At 53.2% G+C, this 18,700-nt stretch overlaps 1 protein-coding gene across 1 annotated transcript in view; it reads right to left on the bottom strand.

Moving 5' to 3' along the window:
• CUNH7orf50 (chromosome unknown C7orf50 homolog) overlaps window positions 1-18,700 on the bottom strand; it is a 103,042-nt gene that overhangs the window by 5,172 nt on the left and 79,170 nt on the right. Inside the window, exon 3 of the mRNA XM_050163198.1 lies at window positions 1,684-1,874. Coding sequence (XP_050019155.1) covers window positions 1,684-1,874 — 191 coding nt within the window. The remainder of the gene's footprint in view (window positions 1-1,683; window positions 1,875-18,700) is intronic.

Below are 18,700 nucleotides of genomic sequence, written 5' to 3'. Positions count from 1 at the left end.
GTTACATACAGACCACAAACACTGAGGCTGCACCCCAGATACCTGAAATGGCAGGGCTGGGCTCGTTCTGAGTCCAGTGCTCTTTAAGGTGGGAAGGAAGTCACCATCTGGCAGGACAAAGACATCCCCAGGTCTGCCCTGGTCCCCAGCCACTTTGTGGGTATTAAAAGTGAGGCTGCACCATCCCCTCTCTGGATACAAAGGCAGAGAATCCAGGGGCCTCAGCCTAAGCACACACCAGGCTTGGGATGAAGTACAGGGACCTGTCAACATTCCTGCAATGCCACCTGGGCCTGGCCCACAGTCCTGCCAGAGACACGGTAGGGCCTAAATGAAGGCAGAGCTGGTCACACTGTACTTGGTCTAACTCCCAGAGGGGACCGTGCCAAGGCCCACTGCCCTCTGTGATCTTGCAGAGGATTCTGGGACCAAGGTTTCCTCTGCTTTATGAGCTATGGGTGGGAATCTCTTTCTAACCCATGTCCCCTTCCTGCATTCTTGCTTGCTGTAAGGATATCCTAATGACCAAGGCCAGGAGGAACACTCTGGACATAATGAAAGACCACGGTCTGGTTCATGAGTTCCATCACCCCATTAATCCCAGGAAACCTCGGCTGACCAATCACAAGGACTCCTGCAAGAGCCCCAGCTTCAGAGCAAAGGGCAGCCCCCTGCCTCTGCAGCTCCTGCAAAACCACCTCTCCACAAGGCTCTTTGACTCTTTGGGTCCCTTTGATCTACCTAAAAGCTGACCTGGCTCTGGCCACTGTGGTTGCTGCCATGCCCACCTGTGCATGTGGCCTCCTGCATGGCGGATCTTGCACCTGAACACTCAGGCCCTGGGAAGGGCGGCTTCTCTGGGGATGCAACTATTGTGAGGCTCCAGCTGCCCGCCACCACAAGCCAAACCTCTCTCAGCACCCGCCCAGTGTGACAGTTAACGCTGCCAACTTGACAGAATTGAGACCTGCACAGGAAACGAACCTCTGGGCACATCTGTGAGGAAGTGTCTAGATGGGGTTAACCGAGGCGGGAAGACCTGCCCTGAATGTGAGCGGCGCTGTCCCAGGGGCTGGGGTTCTGGACTGAGCGAGTAGGAAGGAGGAAGCGCCAGGATTCACTTAGAGCTGCCACACATGGACGCGATGTGACTAGCTGTGTCGCCCTTCTCCACCACGATGAGATGTGGCCCCCAATACACCCTTCTTCCTGTAGGCAGACGTAGCGGCTTAGCAAGCCCACCTGGGAGGAGGCTTGAATGACAGCTCAGGAGCTAAAGATCGGTACACTCTCCTGCCTGGAACTCCAGCTCCAGGAAGGTCTGACACACCCACAGAATTGAAGATAAAGTTAATCTTAAAAACCAAACAAAACACCCGGGAGGATACCTAGCTGTGGGGCTGTCACAATCTGCAGTGCACTGTGGTTCAGGGACGTGGCCTCCCTGACTTCCAGAATATCTGTTTTCAGTGCCCAGCCAAGATGGTGGTGTGTCTGCAGGCTGGGCACACAGTAGCCACAGAGGGGACGTGCCTGAGGGCAGTTGTGTGGATACAGAATAGACAGGGCAGGAGCCTCCCCAACATCAGTCAAGGGGTGACATTCCCCACCCGCCACAAAGACTTCTTCCCAGAATCATGGCAGCAGCAGAATGTTCTGGATTCAGCCCACAGCGGTGCTTACCCTTGGAGATACTCCAGGGCTAGAACGGCAGCCGAGGGCTTGGCTGGCAGGGTCTGGCCCTTGGCTGTCTGAGCCGCAGCAATGCCTGCCTCTCGCAGCCGCTTTTTCTCTTCCTTTTTCCGTTCCTTCTTCAGTTTCCTTTCCAAGACCCTCCTCTCCTCTGGGGACAGTTCAGCGCTGGCCTCCAGCACCTGAAAGTCAAAGACAGGCAGTCAAGGCGGGCGTGGATGGGACCCCTGGACAGTACGCTTCCTATGCACAGTCCACAAGAGGCTTCAGAGACAGCCATATATGGGAAGCATGCGTGGTGGGAGAGTTCAGCTCAGGTGCCCGAAGCACCCAACAGGTGTCAAGTGGACTGAGCACAAGTCCCATTCCTTCCTCTCCTGAGCCCTGTGCAGTGACCACAGCAGCCACCAGAGGGCAGCAGTCTCACGGAAACCTTGCCTGTTCTTTTCTGGCAAGTCCCTGGCTGCTGGCTCCAGTCTGTCCTGAAGACCCAGGTGGGGGCTGGCATGAACTCCATTGCTAGGGACACCTCTCAGTGAAGGACCACATGGTGGGAGCTCCACTATGGTGGGGCGCCGACCTCACGAAGCGCCACTTCTGTTGGCGTCTCGCCGAGGAAGCCCACGCCTGCCCTGCCCTCCCCCCTTCCCCTAGAAGGAAGCCCGAGGATGGTACTGCAGTCATTCAGCAGTTCCAGAGAGGTCAGCCCACTTTGTCTTTCCTGGAAAAAGCGTAACTAGTATTGACTCAGATGTAGCTAGCAGCTCGGGAAGGGCGTGGGGACATGGCGAGGAACCCAAGGACACTACTACAGCCTTTCCAGGAAGGGTGAGCTCTCCACGTTCCCAGGTTCTCATTGGTCCCACCCCCAGGACAGTAACAAGATATCGCAAACAGAAGCACTCCCTCCTCCCTGGGAACCCCACACGCACAGTCCAGCCACAGGAGACCCACTTCTGCTCAAATAAGGGCACTTCCTCCTCAGTTTACAGAGAAGGGACGTCGGGGACTCCAAAGGCTGCGGTAGGGCACCCTCCCCCACACAGGAGCCTCTGTCTCCCTCCCCCACAGTCACCCAGTATTCCCTTAGCTGGAGAGCTCCTAACCTGAGGAGTCACTGTAGGGAGAGTGCCCGAGGGCCCACTGTAGACAAGAAAAAGAGTCTGGGGGCTAACTTGGGCCCCAGAAGTAGAAGGGGAACTTGGTTACCCTGGCTACCAGCTCTGACTGACCCTGGGCAGCTCCCTGCCTATGGCCTAGGTCCCAGAGGCTGTGTGTGTGTGTGTGTGTGTGTGTGTGTGTGTGTGTGTGTGTGTGTCTGAGTGTTATATAAACTGCAGCACTGAGAACTGCCCCCGGGGAGGCCTGCCTCTGACCCCACAGCCACGTGGGCGGCTCAGCACCACTAGGGCCAAGGTCCAGCCAGGGAACAGGCAGGGCAATGGAGCAGTTAGATGGATGAGCTGGGGAAGGCAGGAAACATCAACCTCCCACTGTCCGCTGGGCATAATCTCAGCAACCCCCAGCCCCAGAATCCTGGTCTTGGCCTAGGGATGCTGCCTGCTGACCTGTCACACAAACGAGAAGCTCTGATGGCTCTCTGAAGTATCCTGGAGCCCTGCAGCCCGTGTGCCCTCCAGGAAGTAGAGCCATGGTCCCTGGACTTAGTTGGTGCAAGAGTAGTACCCAGTCTGCGCAGCCCGCTCTCTGCAGCAGGCTTTTCAGACACCGCAGGAACCTGACGGAGCCACTGTCTGCAGGAGACCCTAGCCAACAGGCAATCCCAGTATCAGGACTTCTCACTGGGGAACCGAGTTCACATCAAAACCACGCTTGGGTTCCTTACCCATGTCCCTGCCTGGGAATCAGAGAGCCACACTGCAGCCTCCTGCTATGCAACTTCCCCCGTCTTCAGGAAATGCAAGAATAGCTTCCTGCTTCTGCTCCATGTCCCCCATGCCGTTCTTCAGACACCCCGCCATGTTGTCGCCTGTCTGCCCATGATGTTAGAGCCCTTCTGGCCCAGCCCCTCCTCTACAGTCGTCCATTGCAGGGCTCCCCTCGAATCTATCTCAGTGTGGCTCCACCCCAAACCTAACACTGCTCTCCACTGGAGCTCTGAGGGAGGCCATGCTGGCCCCCCTCCCCCGTGAAGTCTGTCTGCAGCCATTGGAGCCACTGTTGCCACTGACTGTAGCTCAGGATATGATGAAAAGGAAGATCACACATCAAAACCAAGGCTGGAGTGCTGGGGTTAGCGCTACCACGCTCAGCACCCCCTTTATGAATAGGGCTTCGCACAGCTCACTCTTGCATTAAACTCACAGTAGATGCTGCGCGCACATGCAGTAGAAAGGCAGCCTCAGGACTGTGGCGAGGGCTCGGTGGTTGTGGAGCATGAGTTGCTCTTACAGAAGACCTGGGTTTGGGTATCCGTGCCCACATGGTGGCTCACAACCATCTGTGACTGCAATGCCAGAGGGTCCAATGCCCTCTTCTGAACTCTGTGGGCACATCTGTAGCTCACATACAAAACACGCATGTATACACAATAAAATCCAAACTATAACTTAAAACACAAGAACAGCGGTCGGGGACCCCAGACTTGTCATGCAGTATCCGAACACTTTCTTTCTTCCTTTCTCCTTTTTTTTTTTCCCTTCGAGACAGGGTTTCTCTGTAGCTTTGGAGCCTGTCCTGGAACTCACTCTTTTTTTTTTTTTAATATTTATTTATTTATTATGTATACAATATTCTGTCTGTGTGTCTGCCTGCAGCCAGAAGAGGGCATCAGATCTCATTTCAGATGGTTGTGAGCCACCATGTGGTTGCTGGGAATTGAACTCAGGACCTTTGGAAGAGCAGGCAATGCTCTTAACCTCTGAGCCATCTCTCCAGCCCTGGAACTCACTCTTGTAGACCAGGCTGGCCTTGAACTCACAGAGATCTGCCTGCCTCTGCCTCCCAAGTGCTGGGATTAAAGGTGTGCGCCACCACCGCCCGGCTCCAAACACTTTCTTATGAATTGCTTTCCTGTCCTGAATTAAGTCTTGAATCCTCTGAGCTCCATTTCCCTTGAGAAATGGCACGAACTTCATTGAAAGGGCCCTGTGCCCTTGGTTCAGGCTGAAACCTCAAACAAGGTCCCTAGAAAGCTGCTTTGATGGAGACTGGTTCCCGATTTGGAGAACTTGGAGGCATTGACTGTCCCACGGCACTCTGGGGACACTTAGCTAGGCATCTTGTCATCCCTACTAAAACCAAGAGGCAAGGAGGAAACCAGTGGTCCTTGGTGGGCTGACACTTTGGGGCCACAGCAGAATCAGCAGCTTCCCAATGGCACACATGTGGAGTTCCTCCATCCATGTCTGCATTGACACTCATGGTTTACACTGATCCAGGCTGGGGAGCAGCCAGTCCCATGCTGACAAGGCATTGGTGGCTGAGCCACTCTGGGGACTGAGAAGGAACCTGGACCAGTCCCCAGTAGCCTCAGTAGCTAAGTTCAAGATGGCCTGATCTCACACCAGGTGTGTCTTCTCACGGAAGTGGCTGTGGTCACTCTCCTGGAGCCCACTACAGAGGTCCTGGAAAGGTGAACAGGAGGGCCCAGGACCGGGTACTCCCTAGCCTGGGTGGTGAGAGAATGTCCTCATTATCCCTAAGACTCAAGGACTCGGAGCTCCTGGACTTGAGGACAGGTTCCGTGTACACAACTTTCCACAGCTGAGATACCCAGGTCCATGTGTCTGCTGAATAGCATGACGGGGAGCGGGAGCGGCGATTAGTTGGCAGGACAGGCTTCCGGCTGTCCTGGAATCGGGGCAATCCTGCCCCAGCCTCCCCAAGTTCTGGGCATACACATATATGTTTTACTCACAGTGTTCAAGAGCCATGGCCAGCCATTCTGCGCCACACAGAAGCAGGAACCTGGGCTGTTTGTGCCTGCTGTGAGGTGAAGAGCCGCCTGTGAGCAGAGGCATCCAGGTGACCTGGCGTTTCCTGCCAGCTGAAGACTCTAGGTAGCACCCTTCCCCCTGCCTGCCCCCGCCATTACCAGGTGGCATGCAAGCCCAGGAAAGGCCCTGAACCCAGGGAAGCCCAGTGGGCGTCGCTCTTGTTTGCTCACGGGTTTGATCAGGAAGCAATGGTTGAAACCTGACCATTCTGAAGCCTCAGGGCCTGAGGGCACACACAGGGTCGGGTGCTGCAGCAGCACACCCCAAGCTGCCGGGACCCAGCTGCTGCATTGAGCGCCTCCCTTGGGTTCCATGAGGGTCAAGAGGCCCTCTGTGTGGGAGGTGGAGAAAAAGTCCATTGCTCTTCCCCAAACTCACAGGGCAAAGAAATGTTCTCCCCTCTCCCCAGAGCTGGATGGAGGAATGGAGCTGCTCGCCCTGGCCAAGGATGTCACTTGTGCAGGTGAAGGGGCTGTACCTCTGGCCCCCATCGATGATGTGGGGGGGGGGGCAGTGTGACTGGGGTACATTCTCCTCATAGGGATTTGTGCTGTCCTGGGCCCCCCAGGCAGTGAGCACCCAGGGTTTTTGAGTATCCAATGGCTTGGATGTCTTGATCAAACATTCTTGGAATCATAGAGGTGGCTGGTGAATGCCCGGAGGGGATTCAGGAGTTGCCAAAAACTGGGCCAGGCCACTTAACTGTTAGCTGGCATTTCTCTTAGGAAAAAGCCTACCTACGGCAGTGTTCCTACAGCAGGACACTTTCAGCTCGGCTGCTGTGGTCAGCAGGGGCAAAGCAGGGCCTTCTCTCTCTCAGTCCCCACAGTCCCATCGGCTCTAGATGCTCTGTCCCAGGTTCAAGAGCCACAGGGTCCCAGAGACCTTTCTTCACTCTGTATGCTAAGCACACACTCCCTGCTGGCCACACTTTTAGTTTTGAACACACAGAATAACTAATACACAAGAGGATTGAGAATCCAAAGCTAGGCTGGGATCTGCAGCAAATCTGTCTCAAAAATAAACAAAAAACCCCAAAGGCAAGTTGCAAGGATGAACACAGGTGAGGGCGAAACGACCCTCTCCTGTCCCCACCCCCTCTATGTGAACAGAGCGGCTGAACTGGGCACACAACTGAGCGTGTGGAGGGACTCCGGTCTTTCACGCAGATAGTCCCAAGGGCTCAGCAGGTGGGCTGACTGACAGAGGCCGGCACCAGGTCATACTTCTGGCACCAGGTCATACTTCTACTGTATACACAGGTGATGCCCCTACGGTTTGGAGAGTGGTCTTCTAATGCCCTGTACCTGTTCACCAGCCACTGAAAATGCTGTAGGTATGGTTTCCAAGTGACAGTGATGTTTGAGGGGAGGAACATGAGACATAGAAGCTTCAGAGGCTGGATGACAAGGCCAGTAGACTCTGTCTAGAGACAGGAAGCCTCTTCCCACTCCACAGCCCAGAGTCACCCGGCCTCCACCCACTCGGGTTCAGCCCGAGTGCAGGATCCCACAGGAGTGTGCAACCTTGAGAGCCCAGACCTCAGCAGACTGTTGCCCAACCATGTACACACACAGCAGCAAACTTTTTTTGAAATAGCAAAACAAAAACCAGAGCACAACAAAATAAGGAAGAATGAGGAGGGAATGTGTTCTCAATGAGGCTTTTTATTTAGAGAGGATGTTGACACGGGTGTATGTGGGAAGCGACCCAGGGACACCAACTAACTGCCAAGCCAACTGGTCTCCTACCAGGTCACACACAGTTGACTCCAACTGGCGCCACACAGGGCACACAACTAGGGAAGTACCTCCAAGGCCCGCTCTCTCTCGCTTCCCTCCCTCCTCAGTGTTTGCTTAGATTAGGATGATCTGGACACCAGGGGCATCTGTGATTTCTTGTCACTGCTGCACAGAGGAACCAAAGTCCCCTCCATTCTGAACCACGGAATGACCTGCAGAGTCCACTCCGGAACGGACTGCACAGCTTGCTGTTGCAAGGGGCTGTGGGCAGTGCAGGGGTGGACACCAGCTCTGCCGTCAAACCGCTCACAGGCAGGACAGGGACAGTGGCAGCCCCGACCAGCTCTGCATAGCTGTGCACTTGCCACCTCGGTGCCAAGGCAAGGGTCACGTCCACCTAAGGAGTCCCTTCTAGAATTGGCTTTTTAAATGCACAAGGTAGCACGTACAGACATACAAAATGCTACTTAAACTTGGTATCAGAGAATACAAAGACGACAGCCCTGGCACCCCTGCGTCCTCAGTGAGCAGAACGGTGGAACTGAGCGGCATATCTGAGGTTCCACCTGGAAAGCAAAGGTGAAGGAGACTGAGCCATCGCCAGCTATCACGGGACACAAGAATCCCCAGAGCTGGTGGTGTCACTGCCACCAGGACCAGGTTCTGTCCAGGTCACACACAGTCCCTTCTGCAGTCATGATAAAAACACCATATGTCATTTGGAGGTTAAACACAGACAAGTTAAAACCTGACCTTGACCTCAGGTTGAAGACAGGGGAGTACAGACCCCAGAGAGCTACTTCTCTCCTCACCTGAGCACAGAACACACACATGGTCTCTCGGCTGGGAGTCCTTCTGCCCCCTACTGTGGGAAGGGTTTTCTTGGTTCTCTGTCCTTAAGCCACCTCACTTAGGCTGCCTGGCCCCAGTGACAAGGTTACAAAGGTCCCAACCCCCACCACTGCTCTCTCACGGCCTGCCACTCACAAGTCCACCATCACTGTGTGCCCGGTCCCACCATGGGAGGAGACAGACCCCAGGAGCTTGAGGAGGTGGGCAGGAGTGGACGATTTGTTGACTAGGATGAAGGGCTGGCCCCAGAATATAAAAGCCACCACCTCCGTCCCTTTGCCTGAAGGTCACAGGAACTGGTCCCAGCATTCAGCTCTTGCTCAAGTTCAAGAGTGAAGTCCATTGCATTCACGAGAGCAGCTTTTGGGCCAAGAGCAAGAATAAAACCAGTCCCTGCCACCTGAATCACACAAGTACACATCCACCCACCCACACTCATGCACGTGCCCACCCACGCGGGGTGCTAACAGGCTCCTAGCACCAGGTAGGTCAGCTCAGAAGCAGCAGAAAGCAGCCATTGGCAGGGCTGGGAAACAGGGAGGTCTCTGATCAGACACCCGCAGTAGGAGACCCTGAAGGGAAAGAGCGGGGCTCTGAGACAACTGGTAAGCGGTGCACAGCTTTCTATGCAGGCAAGTAAGACAGGAATCCATACAAACTAGGAAGGCAGGCAGACGGGGCTGACCTTACACTGCACACAAAGCTGAGCATTCCCAGTCCAGGAAGAGCCAGCCTGCACAGACCCCCTGCACTGTGCAGAGGCCACACTGCATCCCTGGAGTTGAGGCCCAATCTCATTTGCTCAATTTCAGCAGCAATCTGTTTCCCTCACCCTAGCTGAGGGTCCTTTTTAGGAAATGTCTGAAGAGGCTTCTCGGGCTCTCTCCTTTTGCAGCCTCTTGGCCAGTAGGCTTCTTTCTAGTCAGGGTCAGGTCCCAACCTCCCCTTCTCTAGAGATTTACAGCTTGCCCACCATCCACAGACGGCTGCTCCCACCTGCGGGCCTGGAGCTCCTGGTCTCACAGGCCCCACCCCCAGTGCATCCTCCAATTCTAGTCGAGCCTGTGGGTAACAGACAAGTCCTTTGATGTTGCCTTCCTCTGGTACAGCGGCTGTGGCCAAATGCAAATCTGCCTGGTGGACTCCCAAGTGACATTAGGCTCACGGAAGCTTTCTTGCTGTGCCCAAGGAAGGCCATTTCTCCTGCTCCAATGGGCCCTGTTCTCCTGTACAAAGTGACTCCATAGAAATGGAGCTAGAAAACATTTTGAGGGAGGTAACCCAGACACAGAAAGACAATTATCACATGTACTCACTCATAGGTGGTTTTTAAACATAAAGCAAAGAAAGCCAGCCTACAAACCACAATCCCAAAGAACTTAAGATAGCAATTCGGACACTAAGAGAGACTTACATAGATCTAATCTACATGGGAAGTAGAAAGTAGGAAAAGACAAGATCTCCTTAGTAAATTGGGAGCATGGGGACCTTGGGGGAGGGTTGAAGGAGGGAGGGGAGGGCTAGGGAGGGGAGCAGAAAAAAATGTAGAGCTCAATAAATATCAATAAAAAAAGAAAAAAAAAGTGACTTCATAGGAATCCAAAACGGCACTGATTTTCCTGCAAAAATGTGACGATAGCTCTGGGCCAACGAGGGCAGAGATGACCAGACACAGAGGCACAAATGACACATACGGACACATATGCGTACAGGCGCATGCTCCTTGACAGCTATTACTAGTTCGTGCCGATCTTGCTATTTTAATGCGAACCAGACTCCAAAAGCTTGAAAAGTCGGCTAGGCAAAGCGCAGTCACAAGGTACAGGCGCATACAGCCACAACTTCGCACAGTGAGACCATCAAACCAGGCTCCTGTGTTAGCTGGGTAGCCTGTGACCCTACTTCCTTCTTCTCCAGGTCGGGTGATGTTGCGAGTGCCAACCTGTAACATGGACTGCAGTCTCAGCTCAGGGTCCTAACTTTACCACCTTTACCCTAGGTTTCAGGGCTTCCTGCAGGCGCGCCTGGCCTCAAGCTGTTGAGAGGGCCTGCAAGAACACCTGCCCCCTGGGAAAAGAAAAACAACAGGCTACTGGAGCAGGCAACAGCGGAATAACACTACACGGGAACTTCATTAAGTTTGTCATTGTGCCCGTCCCACTATTTACATGTAGTTTTTATTTGAGTCACTCTTTCTGGGGTTAGGGTCCTGCACACACCACAGACAGTCTCAAGTGTCCGCACTGTGGGCTGGCTAACCAGGCAAGTCATATCAAAACCAGCGGGACAGCTGCGGATAGGCAGCGGAGCTGGGGACACCCAGGCGCTGACCTCCTTCATAGACAGTCGGGAGTCCTTGGTGTGGGCAGCTGGGACCCTGATGCTCCACAACAGGGAGCCCGGGGACTAAGCCAGAACCAGATCCAGCCTGCTGGACCCTGATGCAGGTGTGTATAAATGCCCTTGGCAGGTGGTGAGCGTGGTCTTTGCCAGCGCACGTGCCTGCACCGTGGGGCTGCATTTACTGTCGGGAATGTGGGTGGCCGCATCCAAGGACAGGCGAAGCTGTAGCCAGGAGTGCTATAGTGCCTCGTTCCCATTCCAGGATGCTGGGGACCAGCATTTCATAGCTCCGGACACAGGGTTTGCAAATTAAAATAAGGAAGGTGTGGAGAGGCTCTCAGCAGTTGGAAGCACTTGCTGCTGAGAGGGCCCGTTTGGTTTCCAGAACCCACAACCATCTGCACTTCCAGCTCCATGGGGGTACGTGTGTACACACAAAACTGTGAGCACAAGCACACACGCACGCACACACACACAGAAAATGAATGAATAAATAAATAAACAAAGCAAAGAAGAAAACTCAGCGATTCTCCTGCCTCAGTCTCCAAGTGCTGTCATCACTGGACTAAGCCACCTTGCCAGGTGCTCACACAAGAACAAGGGAAATGGCCTAAGAACACGCTGCACTTCCACACCGAAGACTCCTGATGCTGGCAGTGAAGACCATATGGCGATGCACCAAGGCTGAGCTCAGGGCATGTGATGAAAGTCTGGCCCCAAGGCCATCAGGCTGGGCTCTATTCATAAAGCACTGAAAAATCCTCCTATCACAAGGCTGCCAGGGAGCAGGGCTGGCATATCTGGAGAGATGTGGGAGGAACCTGCGGCATCAGAGCTGGGCACGGACAAGGTGCAGGACACACGGCATCCTGGTCCTGTGGGGACACTGAGGTAGCTACGAGGATTGCCGTGCTATTTTTCCAGCCAGGAAACCCCTAATTATTTCAAAATACAAAGTTGAAAATAGCAACGGTAGAGAAGAGGACTCTCCGGAGCATCTCTGGGGCTTTAGCTGTCCTGGCTAGAGTTTGTCGATTTGACACAAGCCAGAGTCATCTAGGAAGAGGAACCGCAATTGAGAAAATGTGTCTATCAGACTGGCTTCTAGGCAAATCTGTGGGCACCTTCTTTTTGTTATTAGTGATTGATGTGTGAGGGCCCAGCCCACTGTGGGTGGTGCCATCCCTGGGTAGCTGGTCCTGAGTGCTGAAGGAAAGCAAACTGGGCAGGTCCTGGAGAGCAAGCCGGTAAGCAGCACTCTTCCACGGTCGGCTTCAGTCCCTGACTCCCCTCTGCGATCACGTGTGGCCTGAGAGCATTATATGAAGGAGTAAACCCTTCCCTCCCCAAGTCACATTTGGTCACTGTGGTTTTCTGCTTGGTTTTTCGAGACAGGGTATCTCTGTGTAGCCTTGGCTGTGTTGGCACTCACTCTGTAGAGCAGGCTGGCCTCAAACTCACAGAGATTTGCCTGGCCCAGCCTATAGAGGTGTCTGCCATTACACCCAGCATGGTCATTGTGTTTTATGATAGCAATAGAAAGCCGAACAAAGACACCTGGAATAGACTGAGCAGTTCAGTGGAGCTGACTTTACTTGAGCCATGGACTGATGGTGACAACCTTGGGGAAGGAACCCAGTCGTGGGAAGCCTCCCTTGACTCAGTACTTTCCCCCACACCAGCATGGGTTTCCTCCTGCCTTCATCAGGTCAGGGTGTGTCAGGCTAAAACATGAAATCGCAGGGCTTGGATGCAGCCTCGTAATAAAGTGCTGGTCTTGCTCACATGAGACCCAGCCCCAACACAAAACAAGCCAGTCTGTCTCCTCAAGCCTGGGTGGACAGCAGCTTCTGAGTGAAGCTCATTCTAGACCTGTCCTCAGTACCTGCCCATATAGACCTGGCCAGATCCGAGGACCTGGGTCCTTCATGTACGCTTCCTGGGACAGAGTCAGCTGCTGCTGCTTGACTGACAAGGTGGGACATGCTGTAAATGAAGAGCAGTCTCAGACACCTGCTGCACCCAGGGTGCATGCAAGTCTAAGAGGGCAGAGGATAATTGAAGGGAATTGGTTCTTTCCTTCTACCACCTGGGTTCCTGGGATCGAATTCGGGGCTGGTGCCAAGGGCCTTTGCCAGCTAAGTCTTCTTTGCTGACCCTGTCTCTCTAGCTCAGGATAGCCTCAAACTCAAAGCAATCCTCTTGCCTCCGCGCCCAGTCGGAGAACATAGTGAAGTTCTCTGAATACAACAGAGTGCCACTGAAGGGCATCAGAATCGAGCTGGGTTGAGCTTCATCAAGCCCCACACAAACCCTTTCCGGGCTTCTAGGAGCCATGGAAACTGTTAGGAGGGGCTGGGGATAGCAGGCGCAGTGCTTGCTTGGTAGACATGAAGACCCAGGATCTAACCCTTGGTGTCACAGTTTCTTTTCCTGCTGTATAAAATACCCTGACAAAAGCAAGAGGGTTTACTCTGGCTCACAGTTCAAGGTCAAGTCCAGCAGATTACAGAACTCTCCAGGCGGTGGCGCTCGCCTTTAATCCCAGCACTTGGAGACATTGTGGGTCTCTGTGAGTTCGAGCCTAGTCTACAGAGTAGTTCCAGGAGAGGCTCCAAAGCTACAGAGAAATCCTGTCTCAAACAAACAAAACCAACCAACCAAAAAAAAAAAAAAACAAAAACAAAAATCACAGAAGTCAAGGCAAGTACTTAAAGTCATCAGGAAACAGGAAAAACAAACTCCCTTTCTACACTTACACAGTCGGGATCCCAGGCAGGGGATGTTCCTGCCTATCTTCTCACATTAATCAAGACACTCAAGCTGATCCAGAACAGCAATGTCCAGAGGCTGTCTCCCGGGTGACTCTAGAGCTTACAACTGACTCTCACCATCACACCTGGTATCCAGTAAAGAGCCGGGCATGGTTTACTCGCTAATCCCAGCACTGGGGGTGGGGACAGGAAGGTCCCTAGAGCTCTACGGCCAGCCAGCCTAGCCTAATTGGTGAGCTCCAGGATCAGGGGATGAACTGGCTAGATTTACGTCAACTGGGCACAAGCTAGAGTCAACCGAGGAGTCAACTGAGAAAAATGCCTCCATAAGATCGGGCTGTAGGCAAGCCTGTGTGAGGCGTTTCTTAATTAGTGATTGATGGGAAAGCCCAGCCTATTGTGGGCAGGGCCACTCCCGGGCTGATGATCCTGAGCTCTATAAGAAAGCAGGTCGAGCAAGCCAGGGGGAGCAAGCTAGTAAGCAGCTCCCCTCCATGGCCTCTGCATCAGCCCCTGCCTCCAGGTTCCTGTCCTGACTTCCTTTGACAATGAACAGTACTATGGAAGGGTAAGCCAAATAAGCACTGTCCCTCCCAAGTTGCTTTGGTGATGGTGTTTCATCATAGCAATAGTAAAAAGATAATAAGGCAGGGAGGGACTTTGAACCAAAAAAAAAAGATGCAGAGAGATTGAGAAAGACACCAGATATTGACCTCTGGCCTGTATACACACATAAGTGTGTGCACACGTGGCTGGCTGTGGCTGGACCACCCTCATGGCCGACCAACTGCTTTGAACACTCCACAGGCCCGTGAGGTAGCCACCTTGAAGGACATCATCATAGCCAGGACTGTTTGCTGGACCTCAGTGAATTCCAGATGACTCCGCCGTCATTTTCGCCAGCTGGGACCGGGACACTTCTTGCTGGTAGCCCAGAGGGTGGTCTGTGATTAATGCACACAGAACCTCTGACTTGCACGCAGAACTGCTGTGATTGGCGCAAGCACACATGCCTCACCCATTTCCTGCCTAAGCAGCTCATGGTGGCAGCGAGCTCAGGGTAAGGTGACTCTAGCGGTCTCTTCTTGTTTAATTTTTGATCATTAATAGAGTGGGCAGAGCTGGTAACATGAAGAGAAGACAGGACAAGAGACTGGCTAGCGCACACCTGATAACAAGCAAAGGTTGTGGAGACGAGGAGAGACCTCAGGAGAACAGAGCGGGAACTAAAGGGATGAGACGGCAGACTGACGGCGCTCAGAGTGCCAAGGAGCTGCCACCCTGATGGGGCACACGCAAGGCCTGAGAACTGTTCTCACCAGCTGCTGCCATTGCTTTGGTGGCAGTGGCATTCTGTCTTAAGGCTCTACTTCTGCGGTTGAACAGTCATTTCAAACAGCTTGTTGGCTTCTGCGGCTCAGTGGACTGCGTGCTCCGCTGCCCACTGGAGGCTTTTGTTTTTCTTTTAGCATGCGGATGTATGGGCAGTGTGTCTGTGTATGTGTCGTTGTGTAGGTCTGAGACTGACAGCTAGAGTCTCAGATTGCTCTCCATCCTATCATCTGAGTCAGGATCCCTCACTGGGGCCTCGAGCTCATCAACATGACTAGTCAGCTAGGCGCCAGCTAGCCAGCTTGCTCTGGAGATCCATTTCCACCTTCTGAAAGCTGGAATTACATACAGGTCATGAACACTGGGCACCTAGAGGGTGATGGGGATCTGAACTCGGGTCTTCACACTTGTACAACAAGCACTTTATCCACTGAGCCGTCTCCCCAGCCCCTTGTCAGCCTCCCCAATAGCACAACACCCCAAATGGCACAGCACCAGGGGAGCAGTGAGCCTGTCCCTCAGCTGAATCTGTTTATACAGCTAGAGAAAGCCACTGGCCCTAATCACAGCAAACCTGACTTGCAATGAGTCTTCTATTTGCACCAATCACAGGCAAGGATCTTTTTGTTTTGTTTTTTGAGACAGGCTTTCTCTGTAGCTTTGGAGCCTGTCCTGGAACTAGCTCTTGTAGACCAGGCTAGCCTCAAACTTACAGAGATCCACCTGCCTCTGTCTCCTGAGTACTGGTGTTAAAGGTGTGCATCACCACAGCCCAGCTGGCAGTGACTCCAAAAATCATAACACTAATAACATTAACGATAAATCCTTTATGCCAGTAAGATGTTCATTTCCCTGTAAACTAGCAAAGACGCGGGGGAGAGGCAATGCGACTCCCTAATTGGCAGCTGCTGGGCTCACCCTTGCTTGCCAAGCTGCTGTGAACAAAGTGACTGCCAGTCAGATGGACCCAGTAGAATGACCCTTACAGCAGCACAACGGCTTTAACTCTCAAATGATAGAAGCATACACCTTTAATCCCAGCTCTTGGAGGCAGAGGCAGGCAGATCTCTGAGTTTGTCCTGGTCTCCAGGACAGCCAGGGCTACACAGCGAAATCTTGTCTTGAAAAACCAAACAACAACAACCACAACAACAACAACAGTTGGAAGCTGACTGGTCCAGGCTCCTGAAGGCTTGCACTAGACTTCTTGCTATCACGAGCCTAAGTAAATTCTAGATGCCTCTGTAACCATTTGCACTTAAGCAAGCCAGTACTCAGGAGACAGAGGCAGGTGGATCTCTTTCCTCCTGGGTCTAGCAAAGGAACTAACTGCTGGACCTACCTTGAAAGATGCGTGCCTGTTAGCTGGGTGGTGGTGCACGCCTTTAATCCCAGCACTCTGGAGGTAGATCTCTGTAAGTTCAAGGCCAGCCTGGTCTACAAGAGCTAGTTCCAGGACAGGCTCCAGAGCTTCACAGAAACCCTGTCTCGAAAAACCAAGACCCCCCCCCCCAAAAAAAAGAAAGAAATAATAATAAAAAAAAAGACTTCACTTTCTAACAAGAGGTAGGCTCCTGCCTCACCTCACTGGGGTCAACCAGAAAATCAACTAGACCATCCCTGTCGTGCATGAAGTTCAGCACAGGAGTGTGTTTCCTACACTGTTTTATGGGTACTCAATGGCTCTGAAGGCTCCACTTTCTTCCAGAACAAAGTATTGAAGGTGGGTTAGCCTGCATCCCCGTGTGGTTTTCATCGCCTGCTGTCCTTTTCTGCTCTACTGACTCTCAGCTGGAACGTTCCCTGTCACTCAGTGCCATGAATGGCCATGAGTGACAGAGGCTCAGGCAACAAAGGTGACCCTCTGTGGAGCTGTGCATCAGACAGTGGCAAATGGGAGCTGGAGGTATCATGGCCCTCAGGTGAGGAGACCGTGCAGATGGTGGTGCCACTTCTCTTTATCCCCTACCTAGTCAGCAGTGAGAATGGCCTGAGTAGCCCCGTCTGCTTGGGAACAGTATCTCCGACACACAGACCACGAGAGGACAGGCCGGGGGCGAAGACAGACACATACATCTCTATTTTTAGCACCTGCCAGCCAGAAAACCACCTCCTTCTGTTTCCCCTCTCTCCAGCTGCCACTGCTTATTCCTACAGCGATCTCTAGGGTCAGAATTTCCAGGTCCATAACCAGCAGGGCTCTGGTAGGCTTGTCCTAGTGCAGAGCTCCCACAGCCTCAGGCTAGAGAGGGGGAGGGAGAGGCTATGGGAAGCAGGGCTCCCAGGGCTACAGGAGAAAGGCTTGCTGTTTCTTGGCAGGACCCCAGGGCTGGTTGCTTGCGCCATACACACAGGCAAGTGCCTGCTGTTCTTGGAGTCTCCCCCAGAGCCTTCGGAACTGCTCACATGCCTGTGACTAGGGCCCTAGAGGACACTTGGTCAGGGCAGACGCTCTGTTAGCCACTAGTCCCGGCTACTCCAGCTTATGCCCAGCAGAAGGGCCCAGCATGGTCTTCGGAGTGTACGAACTGTGTCACTGCACGCCAGGCTCCCTCTGCCAAGAGCAACTAAAAACGACATGGGATCATCTTGAGGCCAGAAGGCTTAGATAGATATGGTTGGAGATGCAGCCTGTCCTTTCTCGTGTTATTAGTGGGAAGATCTGCTTCCATGGGGGGACAGAAAAGCCCTGGTGGGTGGCCAGGGAGGTAGAATCTGATGAGGAGAATAGGAAGGGTACCAGGAAGGGGCACGGGCACCTGTGCTGACAAAGATGAGACCTGTGGCTGTCCATGCAGGAACCACAGCTTCCAGTGAACTCAGACCACCTGCCCCGCCCCTGCTCAACTCCTCCAGCTTTGCTTATTTGGGTGATCACAGTCAGGACGATCACAAATTCAAAGCTAGCCTGGGCTATATAGCAAGATGCCCCCCCCCAAGAGTCCCTAATACACCAGGCCCTTGGTGGCATTACATTATATTAACACTACAAACAAAATATTTATTTATTGAGAGAAGGCCTAATGTAGCTCAAGCTAGGTTTAAAATTGTTCTACAGGCAAGGCTGGTTTTGAGTTCTCTTGATCCTCCTGCCTCCTAAGTGCTGGGATCACAGGCATCCACCACCACACTTTCTTTAAATGGTGCTGTCCTGGGACCAACCTAGGTTTATGCATGTTAGGTAAGCATTCTACCAACTTAGCTACATCTTAGCCCCCATCAAAAACTAATAAACTAACTTAAAAACATTCCCTCCCCTGGTCAGTGTGTCCCCTGGAATCTAATCTACCCAACAATGCACAAACGCACAAGAGAACGTAGAGAAAAGGGGGAACCAGCTGCTGTCTGGTGAGGGCAGATTAAATCCAGCACTACCCCAAACCCCAGAAAGACCAAATGAGAAGTCTTGGGAAACAGGGCCACTCTCAGGTTCCTGCCCAGCAGTCCTAAGTGCCCTTGTTGTGGAATGCAGTTGATCTTATCGACTGCCACTCCAGAACAGCCAGGAAGACCTGCCAAGTCCCAAGAATGTGGCCTGGGAAGGGAAGTTCCGGCGTTTCCATGGTGCTTGGCCTTAGCAGGGCACTGGGCTGCAGCATGCAATGAGACTCGTGATCAGGGCGTACATATCACGAAGGTGGCCTGAGCAGGGGCTGTGCCTGACCCTTAGGAGGCCAACCTCTGGTGATTTTCACACATGGACCCCAGAGCAGGCGGACAGACACTGCTGCACACACCCCCACCACACCCGAACTATCTAGCTTGGGGCCCAGCCTATACGATGGGAGTCAGAGGGAGGCTGCGGCCCTCTGCCATGGTTTTCCCGCCTGGATTCTCCTGTAGCAATGTCTTCACTTTGAATGTCTGTACTGTGGTTCCTATACTGCACTTCCTGTCCTGCAGAGTGGACACCCAGCGGGCCCTCTGTGCTAGGGGCTCAGTTAACCCACTGCACTCCTTAGTTGTGAACAAAAGCCTCACAGGTACCCTCTGCTAGGCCCCTGGA

The sequence above is a fragment of the Alexandromys fortis genome, unplaced genomic scaffold (assembly GCF_014885135.2).
Source record: "Alexandromys fortis isolate MF-2015 unplaced genomic scaffold, M_Fortis_MF-2015_v1.1 scaffold_144, whole genome shotgun sequence".
Taxonomy (NCBI): Eukaryota; Metazoa; Chordata; class Mammalia; order Rodentia; family Cricetidae; genus Alexandromys; species Alexandromys fortis.
The sequence above is the reverse complement of the archived record's forward strand: the minus strand, read 5'-3'. Positions and strand labels throughout refer to the sequence as shown.